General features: G+C 45.8%; 1 protein-coding gene across 4 annotated transcripts in view; it reads right to left on the bottom strand.

Annotated features, from left to right (window-relative positions):
- Nucleotides 1–22,663, bottom strand: part of LOC140201573 (unconventional myosin-VI) — a 265,342-nt gene that overhangs the window by 54,756 nt on the left and 187,923 nt on the right. For all 4 annotated transcript variants that reach the window (XM_072265885.1, XM_072265887.1, XM_072265888.1 and 1 more), the window contains 5 exons: nt 22,128–22,285; nt 19,735–19,826; nt 13,915–13,987; nt 5,386–5,513; nt 1,953–2,048 (listed from right to left, as the gene is read on the bottom strand). In XM_072265885.1, the coding sequence (XP_072121986.1) occupies nt 1,953–2,048; nt 5,386–5,513; nt 13,915–13,987; nt 19,735–19,826; nt 22,128–22,285 (547 nt within the window). The remainder of the gene's footprint in view (nt 1–1,952; nt 2,049–5,385; nt 5,514–13,914; nt 13,988–19,734; nt 19,827–22,127; nt 22,286–22,663) is intronic.

The raw sequence follows: 22,663 nt of genomic DNA, 5'->3' as shown, positions 1-22,663 counted from the left end.
TCTTGAGTGCATTCAGCCTAGCTCCTTGCAATAATGTGTCCTAGAGCTGAGAAAAAGAATACAGATTAGCTTCAATAGTGATTCAGATTTAGTCAGACGTTAACATTTGCTGAATAGAACATGCAGCCCAAGTAGATCTGGATCTGAAAGGGAGAAATACAAAAGTGACTGCTGAAGTTCTGAATTTCAGCAAAGTAAATCGGACAAATCTATAAATAGGTAAAACAAACTGAAATTCAGAAAATGCGACACAGAACCATTCTATTCCCTGGAATAGCAAACGCCCAACTTGTCAAAACAAAAATGCCACTAGAAAAAAAAAAATAAGGAGAAGAGAACAGTGTAAAACAAATTGAACGAGCATCCAGAAGCAGGAGAATGCACATACTCCAGAGGCAGAATGCGATGCAGAGAGAAATAAAACATATATTTCATTTTTTATGTGCCATGTCGGCCAAGTGAAAAGAGAGACACAGCACTATAAAGTAACACCTTCAAAGATTATCTGATCCTGAAGACAAGTAGGTCAGAAAACTGCAGGTACCTCAACTTCAATAATGTCCCATCCAGCACTATGCCTTTGAAATGTCATGTGGACATACCCTCCTTTCAAATGGAGTGGTGTGAGAAACCAATTAGACTAATGAATTCTGTCAAGAAAATACAGGTGTCTTTCACTGATGATGGAGACTGGAAGACTTGAAAATCTCACCTGATCAAGGGACAACCAGTATGGATTTGTAAAGGGTCCAATGAACCAAGTTTAATTTTTAAAAAGAGGTGACTGAAGAGCTGAAGAGAGAAATGTCTGTGGGTGTCATTTTCATGCATTCACAAAGCACGTGATTAATCTGCTCATGGACTTGAAGGGGTTTCCATCGAGCCAGCTGGGAAATGGGTGGTGCACCATGGGACAATGGTGCTCTAAGCAGGGTTTCCTCCTGCTGAACGGGATTGGTCCATGGTATAGAAAATGTTGGGGAGCCCGGCACTAGTGGGATGTGATTAGTGGAACTGCACAGGGACCTGTCTCAATTGCTAACCACCTAGAAGATGAACAACTGCTTGTTGATCACACAAAGATGGCTGACATTGTAAGGAATGCTGGTGAATACATTAAAATGCAAGGCATCAACAGCTTAAAAATGGTGGCAAATGGATTTCAACATGCTTTGTGCAAGATCGTCTGTTTTGGACATAAACAAACTGAAAGATCAGATATATTCAGGGTCCAAAGAGAACTTCGGGTCTGTGTACATGGAAATTAATCAAAACTAATTCTAACTGAATTCTGGCCTTCACAGCTAGAGAATGAGGATACAAATTGGGTAGAAGTTATGCTTGAGCTAAACAAATCACTTTATTAGGTACACCTATGTGTTAATGCAAACATTTAATCAGCCAATCACACGGCAGAAGCTCAATGCATAAAAGCATGCAGGCATGGTCAAGAGGTTCAGTTGTTGCTCAGAGCAAACATCAAAATGGGGAAGAAATGTGATCTAAGTGACTTGGACCATGGAATGAGATAAGGTGCCAGATGGGGTGGTTTGAGTATCTCAGAAACTGAGTTACAGAGAATGGTGCGAAAAGTGAAAAAACATCCAGTGAGTGGCAGTTCTGCAGGTGAAGCTGCCTTGTCAATGAGAGAGGTCAGAGGAGAATGGCCAGACTGGTTCAAGCTGACAGGAAGGTGAGAGTAACTCAAACAACTACACATTACAACGGTGGTGTGCAGAAGAGCATCTCTGAATGCACAAGTCGAATCTTGAAGTGGATGTATATATGTGCAGCGGTCACCATTAGGTACAGGAGATACCCAATAAGGTGGCCATTGAGTGTATATAATTTTTTATGTCCACTGCCGAACAAACACACAAGACTTGGGGTCAATCTTTCTTTCATATCTACAGATCTAAAGGATTGTCAAATGTAATTAATTCAAAGCTTACTGTTTCATAGCAGACTGCTCCAGCAAAGTGCCTGATGATAAACCCTTCGTCATCACGGATATTCCTATGAACCGTCAGTTTGGACTTTCTAGGAATCTGAGCAAAGAAGAGACGTGCTTTGGTTTACAAATATTACAACAGTAACATTCCAACATCCCTCGCCTCAGTTAAGTCACACCAAAGGATCCAATTCTTATCATTTAATGACATCCACACTACATTGTCAACTGGTTACCACCTAAAATTGCAATTCTAACACTGGTTACATTTTCTGAACGACCTGTTTGCACTGAGTGTATTTGAATTTTCCTCTAATAACAACATACAAGATGAGTTCCCAGCAACACATCTGTGCCAGCGTGTCACGCCACAAGTCAATTTGACCATTTCTTGTATCAGTTGTAACTCATGGGTGTCAGGGAAGCGTAGTGATTAGCACGACGCTATCACACCTCAGCGTGTCGGAGTTCAGAGCTCAGTTCCAACTGTGACTGTACATCCTTCCCGTGAGCGCATGGGTTTCCTTCGGCTGCTCCAGATTCCTCCCACAGTCCAAAGACCTACCAATCCGTGGGTTAACTGGTCATTGGAAATTGCCCTGTGATTAGGTGAGGGTTAACTGGGTGGGTTGCTGGACAGTGTGGCTCGTTAGCCTTGAAGAAGCTGTTCCACAGTGCATCTCTAAATAAAATAATAGCCACTCGTTACAGTCTCAGGCTGATTAAGGACTCGAGATCCTCCAGAGAACACAACGAAGACCTGAATGAATCCCACTCAACCTAATGCCCACACGAAATCATCACAACACTGGGATCTGCCGGCAGATTTGCCCGGGAGTGGGCAATCCCCAAGTAGAGCGACTGTGCAGTGTTCTACTCAACAGAGACCCTCTCAGGGACATGCAAAACGTCCAGTTAACAAGGGATTTAGTTAGAGACATAAGAGACTTCAATTGCTGGAAGTCGGAGTGAGGAAAACCTATTGGAGGAATTCAGTGTGTCGTGTTGCAGGGCTTCACTGAATGCACGGATCTCAGTGAAACCCTAGATAGAGTGGACGGAGGAGTCCAGGACCAGAGGGAACAGCCTCAGAATGCAAGGATGCTCTTTTAAAACAGAGATGAAGAGGAATTTCTTTAGCCAGAGACTGGTGAATCTGTGGAATTTGTTGCCGCAGATGGCTGTGGAGGGCAAGTCATGTGGTATATTTAAAACGGAGGATGATAGATTCTTGATTGGTCAGGGCATGAAGGGATACAGGGAGAAAGCAGGAGACTGGGGCTAAGAGGGAAATGGATTAGCCATGGCTCGATGGGCCAAATGGCCTAATTCTGCTCCTATATCTTATGTTTCACCTGTTATAGTTCTTCAACGTGACTGAAAGAGCCAATCAGATGCGATGAGCAGTTACACAGAAGGATTACATTGCTTACTTGTACATTGCGTTTTATAGGATTGCTTTATATTTATTGTGGTTCTTAATTGTGTTTTTTTTTTCCAATGGTGCATCGTATCCAGAGTAACAATCACTTCATTCTCCTTTACACTCATCTACTGAAGTATGACAATAAACCATCTTGAGTCATGGATTTTGAACTTCACAAGCATAACATTTGAAGGGAAGCTGACAGCAGGCAAAGGCAAGGGAAATGGGACCTGTGTCACAGCAGTGGTCCCGTGCACTGTAGGAGACCCTCGGCAGTGTCAGTGCCCAGGAGAAGACTACACCACGCCAGAAGGAACGACTCAGTATACTGGAACAGTTGCCCCGTTATTACCGCCAAGCTGTCAAATTCCAACCCCACCACAGTCTGCTGAGCAACACTATGCACATTTCTGTTCAATTTATCTGTCATTTTATGCAGTTTAAATCATACTCAGTGTGGGCACAGTGTGTAATATTTGAATATATTCAGCAAAACCGTGCTTTGCAAGAAAGCTGACAATAATAGTTACAGCAACACACATCAAAGTTGCTGGTGAATGCAGCAGGCCAGGCAGCATCTCTAGGAAGAGGTATAGTCGACGTTTCAGGCCGAGACCCTTCGTCAGGACTAACTGAAGGAAGAGTGAGTAAGAGATTTGAAAGTTGGAGGAGGAGGGGGAGATCCAAAATGATAGGAGAAGACAGGAGGGGGAGGGATGGAGCCAAGAGCTGGACAGGTGATTGGCAAAAGGGATACGAGAGGATCATGGGACAGGAGGTCCGGGAAGAAAGACAAGGAGGGGGGGACCCAGAGGATGGGCAAGAGGTATATTCAGAGGGACAGAGGGAGAAAAAGGAGAGTGAGAGAAAGAATGTGTGCATAAAAATGAGTATCAGATGGGGTACGAGGGGGAGGTGGGCCTAGCGGAAGTTAGAGAAGTCGATGTTCATGCCATCAGGTTGGAGGCTACCCAGACGGAGTATAAGGTGTTGTTCCTCCAACCTGAGTGTGGCTTCATCTTTACAGTAGAGGAGGCCGTGGATAGACGTGTCAGAATGGGAATGGGATGTGGAATTAAAATGTGTGGCCACTGGGAGATCCTGCTTTCTCTGGCGGACAGAGCGTAGATGTTCAGCAAAGCGGTCTCCCAGTCTGCGTCGGGTCTCGCCAATATATAAAAGGCCACATCGGGAGCACCGGACGCAGTATATCACCCCAGCTGACTCACAGGTGAAGTGTTGCCTCACCTGGAAGGACTGTTTGGGGGCCTGAATGGTGGTAAGGGAGGAAGTGTAAGGGCATGTGTAGCACTTGTTCCTGTTGTTTGCGTTTTTAAAAATAATAGTTACACTGGGTTTAAGTTGGATGGCACGGTAGCATAATGGTCAGCATAAATCTATTACAGCGCCAGTGACCCGGGTTCAATTCCTGCCACTGTCCAGAAGGAGTTTGTACGTTCTCCCTGTGACTGCGTGGGTTTCCTCCGGGTGCTCTGGTTTCCACCCACAGTCCAAAGACGTACCAGCTGGTAGTTAGTTGGTCACTTGGGCGTAACTGGGCGGTGCAGGCTAGTTGAGCCAGAAGGACCTGTTACTGTGCTGTATCTTTAAATAAAATAAATTAATTAACTAACTCATTATTCACAATTCACCTTACTTTGCCACTCCAGTCTGGAAGACGAGGACTCAAAAACATTGATCAGCTGGATTTTTTTTTCATTATAAACAAACGTGACACTGAGAAGTCGTCATTCTGCTTTACCCAAAGTTGCCAAGATTACCCCCTGTCCTCGCAGAGCTCTTTGAAGGAAAACCTGAGTGAGCAGCGATCAGGCCCCGCAGCTCCGGATGAGTTGAGCTCTGCATTACTCCGCAACCCCGAGACAAACTCATGCACAGATCAAGAAAGGTGTGTTCGAGAAAGAAAGCCCCAGCACGCAGTGCAGAGGCGGGTGCTAGAAGGGAGCCCGACTCCAGGATTGACTGCAGACCTACTGCTGAAACTCACCGTGAGCCTGAAATGATCCTTGTGCTTCTGGTGAACGGCAGAAGTAAAATGCTGGTCACTCGTTTGAGGTAGGCGGTTTTCTTCATCCAGGATGTCCAGAATCCCCACTAATTTAGCTTCTATCAAATCTGGTCATTGGCACAACAGAAACAAACTTGTAAATGGAATAGTTAAGTTCATGATGTAACAGCGGTTGGCAGATTTCAGAGTAAATGCTGGAAAGCTGCATCGTTGGGCAATGCTCTACATTGTGTTTACTCCCTCTCACATTGTAACCAACACTCCCCCACCCTTGCATCTTTCACCAATGCCAGGCACCCTGCATTGTTATTCAACCATAGCTAGGTACACAGCTAAATGAAACAATGTTCCTCAGGGACACAGTAAATATATCACATACAGCCCTTAAAAGTATATTAACATGATAATATTAGCAGATAAAAAAAGTATTCTGTGGATATACAAGTTGACATAGTTAAATATACAAAGGTATGTTGCCACTGGTGATGTCATAAGTAATGTGTACTGGGTGGTAGCAGGGAGATCAGAAGTTTCACAGCCTCAGCATCTTTATTGCTGACCCTCACTCTCAGTGGCCAAGCAGATGAGACAATGCCATTGCAAACTGTTAAAATCACCAACCAGCCGGTCCGATAACATAAAATAAATCCACAAGTTCAAGTTTAAATCTCCTCCTCACCTTGTTGGGAGCTTGCAGCACTTTAGGTGTGACAAGCACAAGACAAGGGTTTCAGCCGGGTAGCTGGACCAGATCACAGGGCAGGCAGGGGCTGGGAGGCCGGGGGAAGTGATAGAGATGTCAGGGAAGTCTGGAGATGGGGATATGGGATGGGAGGGGTGGTGCAGGATAAGGGAGGACAGTAACAGTGACTGTGCCTTCCTTTTCAGTTTGAGCTACAGAGCGTTTCGACCCAGAGCCACCCAGCTTGGAAACAGGCTCTGCAGCACAACCAGAGCATGCTGATGAAGATGCCCCATTAGCCACACCCTTCTAAACCTGTCCTATCCATGTTCCTGTCCACCTGCCTCAACCACGTCCCCTGGCAGCTGACTCCACACAGACACCACCCTTTATGCAAAAAGGTTGCCCCTCAAGTTCCTCTTAAATCTTTCACCTCCCACCTTAAACCTATGACACTACTTCAACACAGATTGTCCATTCACCCTGTGCTTCTCATGGTTTTTGTTTTCACACCTCTCTAAGAACACTTCTCAGTTTCCCAAGCTCCAAGGAAAAGAGTCCTACACTGTCTGACCTTTCCCTCTAACTCAGCCCTTCAAGTCCTGGCAACATCTTTTCTGCACTCTTTTCCAGTTTAATAATAATTTTCCTATAACAGGACTACCAAACCTGAAGACAGTTCTCCAAGTGCAGCTTCACCATCAGCACCATTAGCTCCCAATTTTTCATACTTGATGGCCTGACTGATAAAGGCAAGTAGGCCAAAACAACACTCTCAAAATGCTGGAGGAACTCAGTAGATCAGGCAGCATCTATGGAAAAGAGTAAACTGTTGACGTTTTGGGCTGACACGCTCCTTCAGGACTGAGGAGGTAGGGGGAAGGTGCCTGAATAAGAAGGTGGAGGGGAAGGGGAATGAGGCTAGCTGCAAGATGACAGGCGAAGCCAGGTGGTGGGAAAGGTCAAGGGCCGGAGAAGGAAGAATCTGACTGGAGAGGACAGTGGACAACAGGAGAACAGGAAGGAGGAGGGGACCAGCGGGAAGTAATATGCAGTTGAGAATGTCAGAGTGGGGAACTGAGGAAGGGGTGTGCTAAAAGCCTTCTTCACCAACCTGTCTACCTGTGATTCCACTTTCACAGAGCCCAACACCTGTACCCCAAGGTCTTTCTGTTCTACAACACTCTCCAAAGCCTACCATTTACAGTGAAAGACTTGAAGTGACTTGGGCAGCACTGTAGGGAAGCAGGTAGCACAACACCTCACAGAGTCAGTGATCAGGGTTCAGTTTCTGCTGTTGTCTGTAAGGAGTTTGTACGTTCTCCCCGTGACCGTGTGGGTTTCCTCCCGGTTATCCAGCTTCCTTCCACATTCCAAGGATGTACGGTTCAGGGAGAGTACGTTGTGGGCATGCTCTGTTGGCGCTGGAAGTGCAGTGATACTTGTGGGCTGCCCCCAGAACTTACTCAGACTGCGTTGGTCGATGATGAAAACAGTGCACTTCACTGTGCGTTTTAATATACATGACTAATCAAGCTAATCTTAAAACCTTAAGCTTTTTTAAGATCTTACAATCTTAAAAACTAGGGATGGTTACGCCTTTGGAAATCAATACCATAAATACTGAGCAGCACACTAACGTAGCAGTTAACACAACACTTTACAGTGTCAGTTCAATTCCCGCCACTGCCCGTAAGGAGTTTGTACGTTCTCCCCGTGACCGTGTGGGTTTCCTCCAGGAGCTCCGGTTTCCTCTCACAGTCCAAAGATGTACTCACAAAATAATCTGCAGATGCTGGGGTCAAAGCAACACTCAACACGCTGGAGGAACTCAGCAGGTCGGGCAGCATCCATGGAAACAATCAGGCAACGTTTCGGGCCGGAACCCTTCATCAGGACTGTAGAGGGAAGGGGCAGAGGCCCTATAAAGAAAGTGGAAGGAGGGTGGGAAGGAGAAGGCTGGTAGGTTCCAGGTGAAAAACCACTAAGGGGAAAGATAAAGGGGTGGGGGAGGGGAAGCAGGACAGTCTATCCACTGACATCTTCTACAAGCCCACTGACTCTCATAACTACCTCGACTATACCTCTTCCCACCCTGTCATATGCAAAAATGTCATTCCCTATTCCCAGTTCCTCCGTCTCCGCCACATCTGCTCCGAGGATGAGGTTTTCCGTTCCAGGACATCTCAAATGTTCTCTTTCTTTAAGGATCGTGGTTTCCCTTCTGCTGTTATCAATGATGCCTCACCCGCATCTCCTCTATTTCCTGCACTTCAGCCCTCACCCCATCCTCCTGCCACCACAACAGGGACAGAGTTCCCCTTGTCCTCACCTACCACCCCACCAGCCTCCTGATCCAGCACGTTATCCTTCGCAACTTCCGCCACCTTCAACAGGACCCCACCACTCAGCACATCTTTCCCTCTCCACCCCTCTCCGCTTTCCACAGGGATCGGTCCCTCCGCGACTCCCTGATCCACACGTCCCTCCCCACGGATCTCCCACCCGGCACTTATCCCTGTAAGCGCAAGTGCTACACCTATCCCTACACCTCCTCTCTTGCCACCATTCAGGGCCCCAAACAGTCCTTCCAGGTGAGGCAACACTTCACCTGTGAGTCTGTTGAGGTCATCTATTGCATCCGGTGTGGCCTCCTCTACATCAGTGAAACCCGACGCAGATTGGGGGACCGCTTCGCCGAGCACATCCGCTCTGTCCACCACAACAGACAGGATCTCCCGGTAGCCACCCACTTCAACTCTGCCTCCCACTCCCATTCAGATATGTCCATACATGGCCTCCTCTACTGCCATGATGAGGCTAAACTCAGGTTGGAGGAGTAACACCTCATATACCGTCTAGGTAGTCTCCAGCCCCTTGGTATGAACATAGAATTCTCCAACTTCCAGTAATTCCCTCCCCCTCCCTTCCTCTATCCCTATGTCACTCTGCCCCCTCCCCCAGCTGCCTATCACCTCCCTCATGGTTCCACCTCCTTCTACTACCCATTGTGTTTTCCCCTATTCCTTCTTCACCTTTCCTGCCTATCACCTTTCCTGCCTATCACCTCCCTGCCTCCCCTCCCCCACTCCTTTATCTTTCCCCTTACTGGTTTTTCACCTGGAACCTACCAGCCTTCTCCTTCCCACCCTCCCCCAACCTTCTTTATAGGGCTTCTGCCCCTTCCCACTTCAGTCCTGACAAAGGGTTCCGGCCCAAAACGTTGACTGATTGTTTCCACGGATGCTGCCCGACCTGCTGAGTTCCTCCAGCGTGTTGTGAGTATTCCAAAGATGTACTGGTTGGTAGGTTAATTTTTCATTGTAAATTCGGCTGGGGTTAATTCGGGGCTTGCTGGACAGTGTGACTCGAAGGGCTGGAACAGCCCATTCCGTGATGTACCTCAATCAATCAATAAATGAACAAAATCAATCAAGAAATAGGAGACACTAAATGAAGTCACTGGGATTCTCACATACACAAGAGTAGATGAATAAAGTGATCCAATCCAGTTGTCAGAAGGCATAGGCTGTTGATGAGTTTACGCAAGGGAAAACATTTTTCCCAGCATGGTCCAGATGAGCAAGGTGCTGCTGGGATAATCGTGGTGAAGGGCAAGGTGGGAAGGAGTAGGGAACCCTGGATGATGAGGAGCATCAAGGCCTTGGCCAGAAAAATAACGAGGCATGGGTCAGGTACAGACAGGCATCTCTGGAGTATTGGGGCGTACTCAAGAAGGAAATGAGGAGAGCAAAAGGGGGACATGAGATAACTTTAGCAGAGAAGATTGAGGAAAATCCAGAGATCTTACAAGTATTGATAAGAGAAAAAGACCAACTAGAGAGAGAAGAGGGCCCCTTCAAGACCAAAGGAAACACCTTTGGGTGGAGTTGCAGGAGAGGGGCAAGGTTCATAATGAACATTTTTCCATGGAGAAAGACACGAAGACTTTTGAATGAGGAAAAGTAATTGGGGTGGTTTTTGGGATGGTCTGCATTACAGTAGAGGTGTTGCAGGATTTCTTGAAAAGGTATGATGGTGGACAAATCTCCAGGGTCAGTGCCCATGAAAAGTATTCACCCCCACATCCTCCCTTGGAAGTTGTCATGTTACAACATTGACTCACAGCGGATTTAATTTGGCTTTTTTTTTTACACTGATCAACAGAAAAAGACTCTTTCATGTCAAAGTGAAAACTACCAAGTGATCTAAATTAATTACAAATATAAAACAAGAATAACTGATTGCACAAAGTATTCACCCCCTTCAAGTCAGTATTTAGTAGATGCACCTTTGTCGGCAATTACAGCCTTGAGTCTGTGTGGATAGGTCTCTATCAGCTTTGCACATCTGGATACTGCAATTTTTCCCCACTCTTTACAAAGCTGCTCAAGCTCTGTCAGATTGCATGGGGATTGTGAGTGAACAGCCCTTTTCAAGTCCAGCCACAAATTCTCAATTGGATTAAGGTCTGGACTCTGACTTGGACACTCCATGACATTAACTTTGTTGTTCTTAAGCCATTCCTGTGTAGCTTTGGCTTTATGCTTGGGATCACAAGATCACAAGACAAAGGAGCAGAAGTAGGCCATTCGGCCCATCGAGTCTGCTCCGCCACTCCACCATGAGCTAAACTATTCTCCCATCTAGTTCCAATTTCTGATTTTTTCCCCATATCCCTTGATACCCTGACTAATTAGATACCTATCAATCTCCTCCTTAAACACCCTCAATGATCCGGTCTCCACAGCTGTATGCGGCAACGCATTAAATAAATCCATGACCCTCTGGCTAAAAAAATTTCTCCTCATCTGTTTTAAATGGGTACCCTCTAATTCTAAAACTGTGGCCTCTTGTACTGGACTCACTCACCAAGGGAAACAGCCTTTCCACATCTACCCTGTCCAACCCTTTAAACATTCGAAATATTTCTATGAGATCCCCTCTCATTCTTCTATACTCTAATGAATACAGTCCAAGAGCTGACAAATGCTCCTCATATGTTAGCCCCTGCATTCCAGGAGTCATCTTCGTAAATCTTCTCTGAACTCTCTCCAACATCAGTACATCCCTTCTAAGATAAGGGGCCCAAAACTGCACACAGTATTCCAAAAGAGGTCTCACCAGTGCTCCATAAAGCCTCATCAACACCTCCTTACTCTTATACACTATTCCTCTTGAAATGAATACCAACACAGCATTCGCTTTCCTTACCGCGAATCCAACCTGCTGGTTAACCTTGGCTTCCTCTATACCCACAATGGACAAAGTCCTCAGCATACCTTAACTGTTTTCCTCACTCCTCTACTCCTGGTCCTCAGCTTCTACCCCACCAGTCACCACATTCGTTGAATCACTTCTACAAGTCGGTCCCATTGGAACTGACAGGGAATGGATGGCCTGTAAATGCAGTGGAATCAGGTTTCACTGTGATCTTCAATAGCTGAATGCAGAAAGACAGTGAAGAATGTGGAAGACCAGGGATCATGTGAGTGGGTCAATTCTACATTGTTATCGCAGAGAGCACCCTCACATCAGCCATTACTGTCTGGTTCGGTGCACAATCCTCTCCCTATATACCAAAAGTACAGTGCACTTGTCCGCTCAGCAGAAAAGGCCACTGGCTGCAGTCTACCAGCACTGCAGAACTTGTGTGTGTCCAGGACAAAAAAGCAGGCAGGGAAAAAAAATCACTATTCACCCAGCAAATTGCCTTTTCCAACAGCTCCCTTCTGGAAAGCACTATAGGGTTACTGAAACAATAAACTTCACGCCATCTTAAAAGTTCCTTCCTGAAGGTGGTTAATCTGATCAACCATTCCAGTTAACCTCCCCCACACCCCCCTCTATTACCCCACTTACGCACTGCACTGTGAACCACTTTTATAATTGTAAATACAAGCTGGCATTGATGTACATATTGATGCATATTTCATTCCATATCTGTGCTTCAACCTCTAACTTAATAGGCATCCGTTAGTCTTGTGAGACCATGGATTTGCACCTTGGAAGGTTTCCAGGGCTGCAGGCCTGGGCAAGGTTATATGGAAGACCGGCAGTTGTCCATGCTGCAAGTCTCCCCTCTCCACACCACCGATGTTGTCCAAGGGAAGGGCACTAGGGCTGATACAGCTTGGCACCGGTGTCGTCGCAGAGCAATGTGTGGTTAAGTGCCTTGCTCAAGGACACCACACGCTGCCTTAGCTGAGGCTCGAAGTAGTGACCTTCAGATCACTAGACCGACGCCTTAACCACTTGGTCACACGTCAACACTTTAACCCCTAATCCTTTTTTTTTTAAATTTAATGCCTTAATTCTTTCTAATTGTTGAATATTGTTGTTTTCTGTCACATGACGCATCCTGACCAACACACCACAGCCATCAGGTGAACAAGAGAAAATCTGGGTCCTGCTGAAGGGTCTCAACCTGAAACATCGACTGCCTACTCTTTTCTACAGATGCTGAGTTCCTCCAGCATTTTGTGTGCATTGCACAGTTAATACATATGTATACGATCAATAAAGTGGATCCTTGAGAAAGGACCTTGGAAATAGTGAGTTACTTTGGTAGAAAGCTGGCACAAACATGAAGGGCCCATTGGCCTCTTTCTGACTAGGAAGCCTTCTACAATCCAACCTGAAAACTAAGCTGCATTTAAAACAGACGTGCACCCAGAGGCTAACAGAGAGATTGACCTGGGGATTCAGATTCAGCAATGACAGCAGTGACCACACCACTTCACTGACTGCAAAGTGCTCCGGGATGCCCTTTAGTCCCCAGTGTTGCACAAGCACAAGTCACTCCTTCCTGAACACAAGAGATTCTGCAAATGCTGGAAATCCAGAGTAACAGGCAAAAAATGCTGCAGGAATTCAGCAGGTCAGGCAACTAGGAAAAGGACTAAAGAGTTCAGCCCAAAACTCTCCATCGGGCTAATAGGAGGTAGAAATGAGCAGGGAACCATGAGGTTGGTGGCAGTGGATGGGAGGTCTCCAGAGTTGAGGTCGGTGAGACAGTAGCCCGATGGTCTGGAGTGGGCTCCTCTTCAGGGAGTAAATAAGAGAGCTGTAGCCTGGCCTCAGCAAGGCACACCACACTGCAACAGTATTGCCACGTCTGCGGGTTTGATGGTGAGGCTGAGGTTGGTGCAGAGAGAGTGGAGAGCAGTGTGTTCAGAGGGGTAAGGTCCGAATCGGACAGAGGACTGCTGAAGTCAATGCGGTTGATATCTCTTTGGCAATTAGATATTTAAAGATCCAAAGCAGGCAGAAAACCAGAGTGGGGCATCCAAGAGGAGGAAGAGGAACTGAGGGGGGGGGGGCACCGAGACGACGAGGGGGGGGGGGGCACCGAGACGACGGGGCGGGGGCGGAACCATTGGCGTGCCATGGGGAATCCTCACCAAAGTAGTAGGCTCAGAAACAAAGGCCACGGAAATAGAGTTTGGCGTTGCGGCAGGCACCAGCACAGGGGGAAAATGGTAAGCCCCTCGCCAACTACAGAACGTTCCGCCTTAGGGAGGGGAAGGTCGAAGGGGATGGTGAAGACACAGCAGGGATTAGAGCCGGGGTCAGGGGAGGGAAGAGACCCTGATGAAGGGTCCCAGTCTGAAACATCAGCTCTTTATTTCTTTCCACAGATGCTGCCTGATCTGCAGAGTTCCTCCAGCATTTTGAGAGTGTTCATCCCTTCCTGAATGTAATTCGGATTCTAATTTTTCTAGATCTTGTTTTAGTTACAAAACTGTAACCAATACATCCAAAGTATGCAACAGAAACAAGCTAGAATAGAACTAGTTTTGCACCCAGGTTAACTTGGTACGTACCAATGCAGTCTTGATTGTCAACATAGCGCACTTCGTTCACACCAAGCCCTTCTTTCTGATACAGCTCTTGTTCCTGCAAGTGAAGCAGTCATATCAGTGTTACCTGATCTGAAAACACCACTGTCTAGAACGCACAAAACCTTTTATCTTCATATCACCAACAGTAGGGGCGTCACAGTAGAGTGGCCATTAGGACAATGTTATTACAACTCAGGGCACAGAGTCAGAAGTTCAGTTCCAGCATCCTCTGAAAAGAGTTTGTACCTCCTCCCTGTGGAATGTGTTTTTTCTCCGGGATTCTGGTTTCCTCCCACAGTCCAAAGACATGCCGGTTAGTAGGTTATTGATCATTGCAAATTGATCTGCAATTAGGCTAGGGTTAAACTGGCGGGTTGCTAAGTGGCGCAGTTTCATGGTGTATCTCCAAATGAAATAAAAAATAAAATTAACAGGGGAATTGCTGATGTGAAAATTTGAGTTTGCTTCTAGTGATAAACTTTCATTTTAATGTAGAAAACCTAATGGGGAGGAGGGGTGGGGGGGGAGGGGGTTGAGAGGTGCAAGGAGGGAGAGGCAGGAGAGGAGGAAGGGGAAGGGAGAGAAAGGGATGGGGATGTGGAGATAGAAGAGGAAGGCGAGAGAGAGCCTGAGGGTGAGGTGGGAAGGGGAGAGGGAGGCAGAGGGAAGGTGGGAGTGGAGTGGGGGACGGGGGAGATGTGAGTGTAACGTGAATACTGCATTGTTCATCCCCTCTCCAACTCAATGCCAGCAGCTGAGGAGGCTCTGAGATGAGAGCCTGGATGGATTGCTGGATAGGATGGTCATTGCTGACACAGCTACCTGGTCCAACAGGCATCATCTTCCCACCAGCCTCAACAGGCAGAGCCTCGAGGAGGAGGTTCATGACTACCAATGGGGAGGAGGTACAGGGGCCTAAAGACCGGATGGATTGTTGGACAGCATGGCCATTGCTGACAGAGCTACCTGACCCAACAGGGTCTTCCCACCTGCTTCGACATGGAGGAGGCACCCATCAGTACAGACCCATGCATTCCAGGATGACCACTTCTAATGACTACCATTGGGGAGGAGGCACAGGAGCCTAAAGACCCTCATTCAGCAACTCAGGAACAGTGTTTTCCTCTGCAGCATCAGATTCCGAGTGTCCATGAGCATTACCTCATTATTCCTTTCTTTGCACTTTTTGCTTAATTGCTAATTTAAAGTAATTTTATGTTTGTGCTGCACCATACCAGAGTCCAATGATTTTTGAAAGATCATTACTAATGCCTCCATAATCTCTAGCACTATCTCTTTCAGAATCCTAGGGTGCAGTTCATCTGGTCCAGATGACTTATATACCCTTAGGTCTTTCAGCTTTTTGAGCACCTTCTCCCTTGTAATAGTAACTACACTTTCCTCTTTTCCCTCACACCTTTCAACATCTGGCACACTGCTAGTGTCTTCCACAGTGAAGATTGATGCAAAATACTCATTTAGTTCATGTCATCTCCTTGTCCCCCATTATTATTTCTCCTGCCTCATTTTCTAGTGGTCCTATCCTCTCTCATCTCTCTTTTACTTTTTACATACTTGGGAAAAGCTTTTACTGTCCACTTTGATATTGTTTGCTAGCTTGCTTTCATATTTCATCTTTTCCCTCCTAATGATTTTTTTGTTGTTCTCTGTAAAGTTTTAAAAGCTTCCCAATCCTCTATCTTTCCACTAATTTTTTGCTTTGTTGTATGCCCTCTCTTTTGTGTTTATATTAGCTTTGACTTCCCATGTCAGCACAGTTACACTGTTTTGCCATTTGAGTACTTCTTTGTTGTTAGAACACATCTATCCTATACCTTCCTCATTTTCCCCAGAAATTTACGCCATTGCTGCTCTGCTGTCATCCCTGCCAGCAGCTCCTTCCAATTTACTTTGGCCAACTCCTCTCTCATACCACTGTAACTTCCTTTACTCCACTGAAATACTGCTACGTCAGACTTTACTTTCTCCCTATCAAATTTCAAGTTGAACTCAGTCATATTGTGATCACTGCCTTCTCAGGGTTCTACTACCTTAAGCTCCCTAATCTTTTCCGGTTCATTACATAACACCCAATCCAGTATTGTTGATCCCCAAGTAGGCTCAAAGACAAACTGCTCTAAAAAGCCATCTCGTAGGCATTCAACAAACTCACCCGCTTGAGATCCATTTCTAACACACTATAACACCTTCTTAACCACTCTGTCAACTGCACAGCAGTTCTGAGGGATCAATGGCCTTGGACCTCAAGATCCCTCTGTTCCTCTCATTTCTATGAATCTTGTCATTAGCCCTGCAATCTGCCATCAAGTTCGACCTTCCAAAGTGTATCGCTTCACACTTTTCTGTATTGAACTCTATCTGTCATCTCTCAGCCCAGTTCTGCATCCCATCCATGTCCCATTATAATCTACGACAACCTTTCTACACTATCCACAACTCCACCAAACTTCATGTCACCAGCAAACTTACTAACCATCTAAGTCATTAATAAAAATCACAAAGAGCAGGGGTCCCATTTGTCACCAAGCATCACTCAAAAACAATAAACTATATATTCTTCATCGTTGTGGAGTGTATCTGATGTTATCAAAGGATCACCAGTAGTTCCCAGCAGTGATTTAATGTCCCTATCTGAGTAAATTTGATTTTGTGCACCTCTAAAATTGTCAATAGGAGTGCTGCCAACCATTTACTGATTTGTGCAAATCATCCAACCTGATATAACCAACAAGAAAGATAAATGTCGAATACTCAATCACAAAAAAACATGACTGCCTTCAAGAACTTTGATCAATCACATCAATATAAAATTATCAAACATCCTCAGCTTTAGCTGCATGAGTAAACCTGCTCATTCTGGCAAACAGCCACATGTCCTGTGTGCAGTCCTGAAGTATAAATGGTTATTCTTCACTGTCACATTATTGCACACGTCTCTACCAATGTGCCGTCATCATAAACTCTGACTGCATTGCTATGGCATTTGCTTGTGGAAAGTCATCCCGTGGCTGTGTAGTCTGACCACCCAGTGCATGGACTCAAGGGCCACGGATCAACTTTATTCACCTTATACATTTACATGTTTTAGAAATTTGCTGCAGTGTGCTGGTCAGGATGTTATATGCAACAAAACACATTTGGCCTCCTCTACTGTCAAGGTGAAGCCACACTCAGGTTGGAGGAACAACACCTTATATTCCGTCTGGGTAGCCTCCAACCTGATGGCATGAACATTGACTTCTCTAACTTCTGTTAATGCCCCACCTCCCCTTTGTACCCCATCCCTTATGTATTTATGTATTTATTTATTTCTCCCTTCCCTTTTTTCCTCTCTTTTTCTCCCGCTGTCTCTCTCACTATAGTGGGCTCCCCTCCCCCTTTCTTTCTCCCTCAGCCTCCCATCCCATGATCCTCTCTCTTCTCCAGCCTCGTATCCCTTTTGCCAATCAATTTTCCAGCTCTTGGCTCCATCCCTCCCCCTCCTGTCTTCTCCTATCATTTCGGATCTCCCCCTCCCCCTCTCACTTTCAAATCTCTTACTCGTTCTTCTTTCAGTTAGTCCTGACGAAGGGTCTCGGCCTGAAACGTCGACTGTACCTCTTCCTAGAGATGCTGCCTGGCCTGCTGCGTTCACAAGCATTTTTTGTGTGTGTTGCAAGAATTATATTTATATTTGTTTTAAAAAATAAATGAAGTTAGACATTAAATGAAGGATTTGCATTAAAATGTGCATAAGTGAATAAATAACAGCATGCATTCCCCGTGTAAGCAGCATTATAAAAATACGGTTTAACGTGTTTACAGTGAGCACCGTAAGGCGGGGGGAGGAGGGCTAACTAGAGCACTTGATCTCAAATGAAATTGAGTTTAATTATCATTCAAACCATAGATACAGCTGAATGAGACAACTTTCCTCTGGGGCCAAGGTGCAAAACATTCAAAATGGTAAGCAAACATTCAAAAAATAGTGAGTAACACAATAAAAATATCAAGCACAGAAGCATATGCATTTGAAAAAAATATACGTAGTCCACGACCCTGAGTGACAGTGTCCAGCAATCGATGATAGTCTCCCGGCAGTGTGCAGATGCATGCATTCCAGCCTGTCATTCCACCGCTTGAACACAAGAGGGCAGCACCAACCGGCGAGGCCAAGCCCCAGCCCAGCTCAACCACGCTGTAGTGTTTCCACGTCTCTCACCTGGTCTGCAGCAGCAGGCAAGCCCGAGGCTTGAGGCCTAGTTCTCGCTACAACTGAGGCGACACAGCTCCCACGTTGACTATCCCACCACCAGACAGGGGTAACAGGCCTTGGGCAACTTACATTATCACAGTCCAACAGAGTCCTACAATCGCAAGTGAATTGTCCGAGGCAACCTCCCATGGTTTTACTGCACCAACTCTGATGCTTGCGGGCAGCGGGCAGCAACACAGTCTGCAGCCAAGTCAGCCCCTCAGTACACAAACTGGCCCCTCCGACACCCCGGCTGGTTCCACCGCGGGACCAGTCCAGCTACTCTGATCAACCCGCAGCTCACTGATGGAGTACCCAATATTCTTAGAGTAGAGTTGTCTTTGGATCATAAAAACCTAATTTTTCAAAGAAAAAAAACACGTTTTGGTTGGCTTCCCCCGCCCCCGATCCCCGAGAAACCGCTGCATTCGTACGTGCCACTGTCTTTGTAAACGGAATGGCTCAAGCAGTTCTGATGGACAGCCTGGGGGGGAAAAACTTTTAAGATGTTGTGGCGGTTTTGGTTTAATAGAGCTAAGGAGGTTTTCTCAATGTTTCCTTTAAACAAAATAAATAAAAGGAGGAAAAAAGGACAATGCTGAGAAATGAGCCTCCGACCACAACAGTTCCCACTTCAGATGCAAGTGCTGACATTAATAGTTTAATTCCTTGCCACACAATGTCACGTAGCCCATCACTTACACCACCCAGATGAACAGAGGAGCACAAGGTGGTGGTCAGCAGAGGAACAAAAAGTTTGTTAAAAGACCAAAAAAGGAGAGAGAACACAGAGAACAAGGAGCAGCAGGCTCAGTGAACTCTATCACCATTACATCTTGGGAGGTCAGCAAGTAACACGTGCATACACACTGTAACATATTACCAGCTACAAATCACTTCTGAAACAGGGCGCCCTCCAATTCACTGAGATCAACAGCTGCCCTCATCATTTACCCATAAAACATTTCATCAGCACCACCACACTGCTGTGCTCCAGATATGACCATGCCAACAATTAATGAATCTGCATTAATGAATCTGCATCAGACTGCGTTGAGCTCCATAAGCAGTTCTAATACCACATACTGAAAATAATGTAAAATATCAGGCATTGCACAGCTCCATTGTCTGAATATAATTTATCCAATTTGCCAGCAATTACAAACAACAGAAAGTCTGCAAATGTTGGAAGTCCGAACAATACATACAAAATGCTGGAGGAACTCAGCAGGCCAGACAGCGTCTATGGAAAAAAGTACAGTCGACGTTTCGGGCCAAAACCCTTCAGCAGGACTGGAGAAAAAAAAACTGAGTATATTTGAAAGGTGGGTTTGAAATCTGCACAGTTTCTAAAAAAGAGGAGATTGAGGGATTCCACCCACCCAGAACCCCTTCCCACTGTAAACTCTATTAAACAGCAAACCTGAGGCAGACCTTCCCAAGAGACCGACTGGTTTCCCGGTAATACTGAACCCTTGTCTTTTCCCATGTTGAATCTAATCTAGGTTTACATAACAGCAACGAGAGAGAGAGAGAGCTTGTTTTACCTCTTTGAGGATCCTTTCATTGAAGAACTGTTGCAGCTTCTCATTGCAATAGTTAATGCAGAACTGCTCAAAACTATTGTGCTCAAAGTACTCTGTTGAAACACAAACCAAAGGAGGTCAGAAATACAACCACAGAGGTACCCATGAAGAATAAAGCACTTTCCACAATCTCATGAGACTGCAGCAGTGTCTGTGACTTTTGTCAAATAAACCAGGCAGGACAGCTCCCTTGCACCTTCTACTTTCCGGTTGCAGGGAGTTTATTTGTCCTTGTCCCATTCCCATTCCCACACAAGCGTGTGTCAATGTGAATTTATCTGTCTAACTGACTCTGGCTTTCTAGTCTGGAAACCACAACACTCAGGCTTGTCAAAAGGTTTGGCAAGATAGCCAAACCAACTGTATAATGGTGGCAAATGCATTGGTTTGCACTGCAGTGAGCGCGTTAACTTCTTAAAGCAGCTGGACAAATTACAAATGCTGTGAAACACAAAAAAAGTTCAAAAATTCTGAACCTTTTGTAGAGTGTGAGTGTTTCATCAGGAATACTTTTGCTCCCCCTCCTCGTAATCCTGCCTTTCATCATACCTCCGGAAACCGATCTCCGGAGCCCATGTCACTCTCCTCACAACCAACAGGGCACATCTCCCCTTGGTGCCTGGTGGCAGCAGCTTCCGATCCCTCCCAATGTCAATCCAATATTCCTCTTTACTACTCAGAAATGTCTTTTCTTTCCTGCCCCAGACTTTGTCTCTTTCCCTCAGGGTCAGGTGCTAATTGAAATGACATTGCCATGGTTTCGTAAAAGATAATCTCCAAATCACAACTTTGATGCTCAATTACCTAGCATGCTTTAATTTTCATTATTAACATGAGGCTGTAATTTCTTTAATTAATAAAACCACTGGAGGAGAGTTCCAGTGACTGCTCAGGCTGGCTCCATTCTCAATGGCTGTTACAAGTAAACCCCCAATTCCCACCTTTCAGATATGGAACATGTGTGAGGGGCATGTATGCGGGGAGGGTGAATTAGAGAGACAGGAAGAGTGAGGGGATGGGGCAGAAAAAACTGGACGATACACAGATTCATGAGCCGCACTAATTCCTCCATCTCAGTTACTGCTGCTGTTCACTTCCTCCAGCCCAAGTGAACGGGGGCTGGGAGAAAGGTAACAACAGGAAGGACAGAGGTGGGGGGAGGGGACAGGGACGGCCGAGGAGGGTCAGGGGCAGCCGCCGCGGGGGTTGTCGAGGGGGAATGAATGAACGGTGCACAGATTGTAAGACGGAAGTGAGAGAGCAAGAGTGGGCAGAAATTCTAGGGGGTGAAATTGTGAGGGGCGGTGTAAATGATGCTTTATCCGTGAAGCTGTGAATAACTACCCAGAGCTAAAACCCATAATGTGAAACTACATCTATTAACCACATACCTGAACTTTCAAGCAAATGGCCTTTTGTTATACCTGTTCTGAGCACTGTGTTCAGTGGCACTTTGGCACTTTTTGTGTTAAATTATGAATCTGAATAATTCATCATTATAATTTATGAAGCAACTTATTACTTAACATGGATGCCTGGTACCACACTCTGCTCCAAAATCTGATAATTAGCACAGAATCCCAGCAGGCTAATTGTTCATCTTAAAATTCCAATCCCAGATGATAGGAATCCAATTTTACAAACTCTGACATTTTCCAGATCTGCTTGTTTGGTGTCCTAATTCGACAGATTAATTATACTCCTCCGATAACTCAAGGTTATCTTGAGTACTGAGTTCCCATTCCACTTAGTTCAAAACAAATTAAGAAATAATTTAAAATTAATTATATGAAAGATATTATCAGCAGACTGCACTGTGGTCAAACAAACCATGTGGGTGCATAGGTATAAAACAAAAGTTAATTAAAAAAACATTTAGAATTTGTTTTACTTAAGAGATACAGCACAGTACAGACCCTTCCAGTGAGCCTGTGCTACTCAATTATAGCCGTGTGAGCTATTAACTTGCTAACCCGTACACCTTCGGAACGTGGGAAGAACCCAGAGCACCCGGAGTTCAGCCATGTGGTTATGGGGAGAAGGTACAGACTTCTTTCAGACAGCGGTGGCAAACAAACCCATATCTGTGGTGCTGTAAAACAATGTGCTATCCACTGCGCTCCCATGCTGACCACAATGATTAGCTTTACCTCTCACAGGCACATTGAAACGTGCATCGCAATCTGCCGCTTGCGTCAACGACAACACAGTCCCAGGCAGCCCGCAGGTGGTCGCCATGCTCCCGGCATTCCCAGAGCTAACTAACCCTAATCTGCCCATCTCTAGGGCGTGACGAGAAGCTGGGGCACCTGGAGGAAACCAACTGGGGCACAACCGGAGGAATTAAAACTCACCAAACCCAGCAATGTCCAGAACTCCGATGAAGAAACTGGAGGTCTCAAATGGAAAGCACTGATTGACCCGCTTCACAACGTGGTCGAATAGATGGCTGTAAACAGCCTTGGCCAGAGCATCGCGAGCATTGTTCGCCTGTTCCACTTTTAAAGGCACCCTAAAAAACAGCAGAGCAGGCTTTCATTCACAAACAAAGATCTTTTGGTTCTCTTGCATGACCACTGATGTTAAAACCAGCTTGCCTGACAATAAATCTTAAAATGCTTCTGACTTCCAGAAGGGTTCACAGATTTACCACATTGATTAAGAGGCCAAAGCTGATTGGCTGATCCATGATAGAAAAGTCTCTTTCTTTGGCCATTTTCTCCAGTTCATTTCTGAAACCATCCATCGCACCTCCTCCCCCCTTCCCAACTCCAACATCACTCCCCCCTCCCCACTCTGCCTCGGCTGTCCCCTTATTGTTCAGTCTCCCACATCTGCAGCCCAGCACAACTCAGATCCCAATCAGCAACATCACAGGAGATTGTAGGTC

This window comes from Mobula birostris, chromosome 8, assembly GCF_030028105.1.
Source record: "Mobula birostris isolate sMobBir1 chromosome 8, sMobBir1.hap1, whole genome shotgun sequence".
Taxonomy (NCBI): domain Eukaryota; kingdom Metazoa; phylum Chordata; class Chondrichthyes; order Myliobatiformes; family Myliobatidae; genus Mobula; species Mobula birostris.
This window is presented reverse-complemented; position numbering and strand designations above follow the sequence as displayed.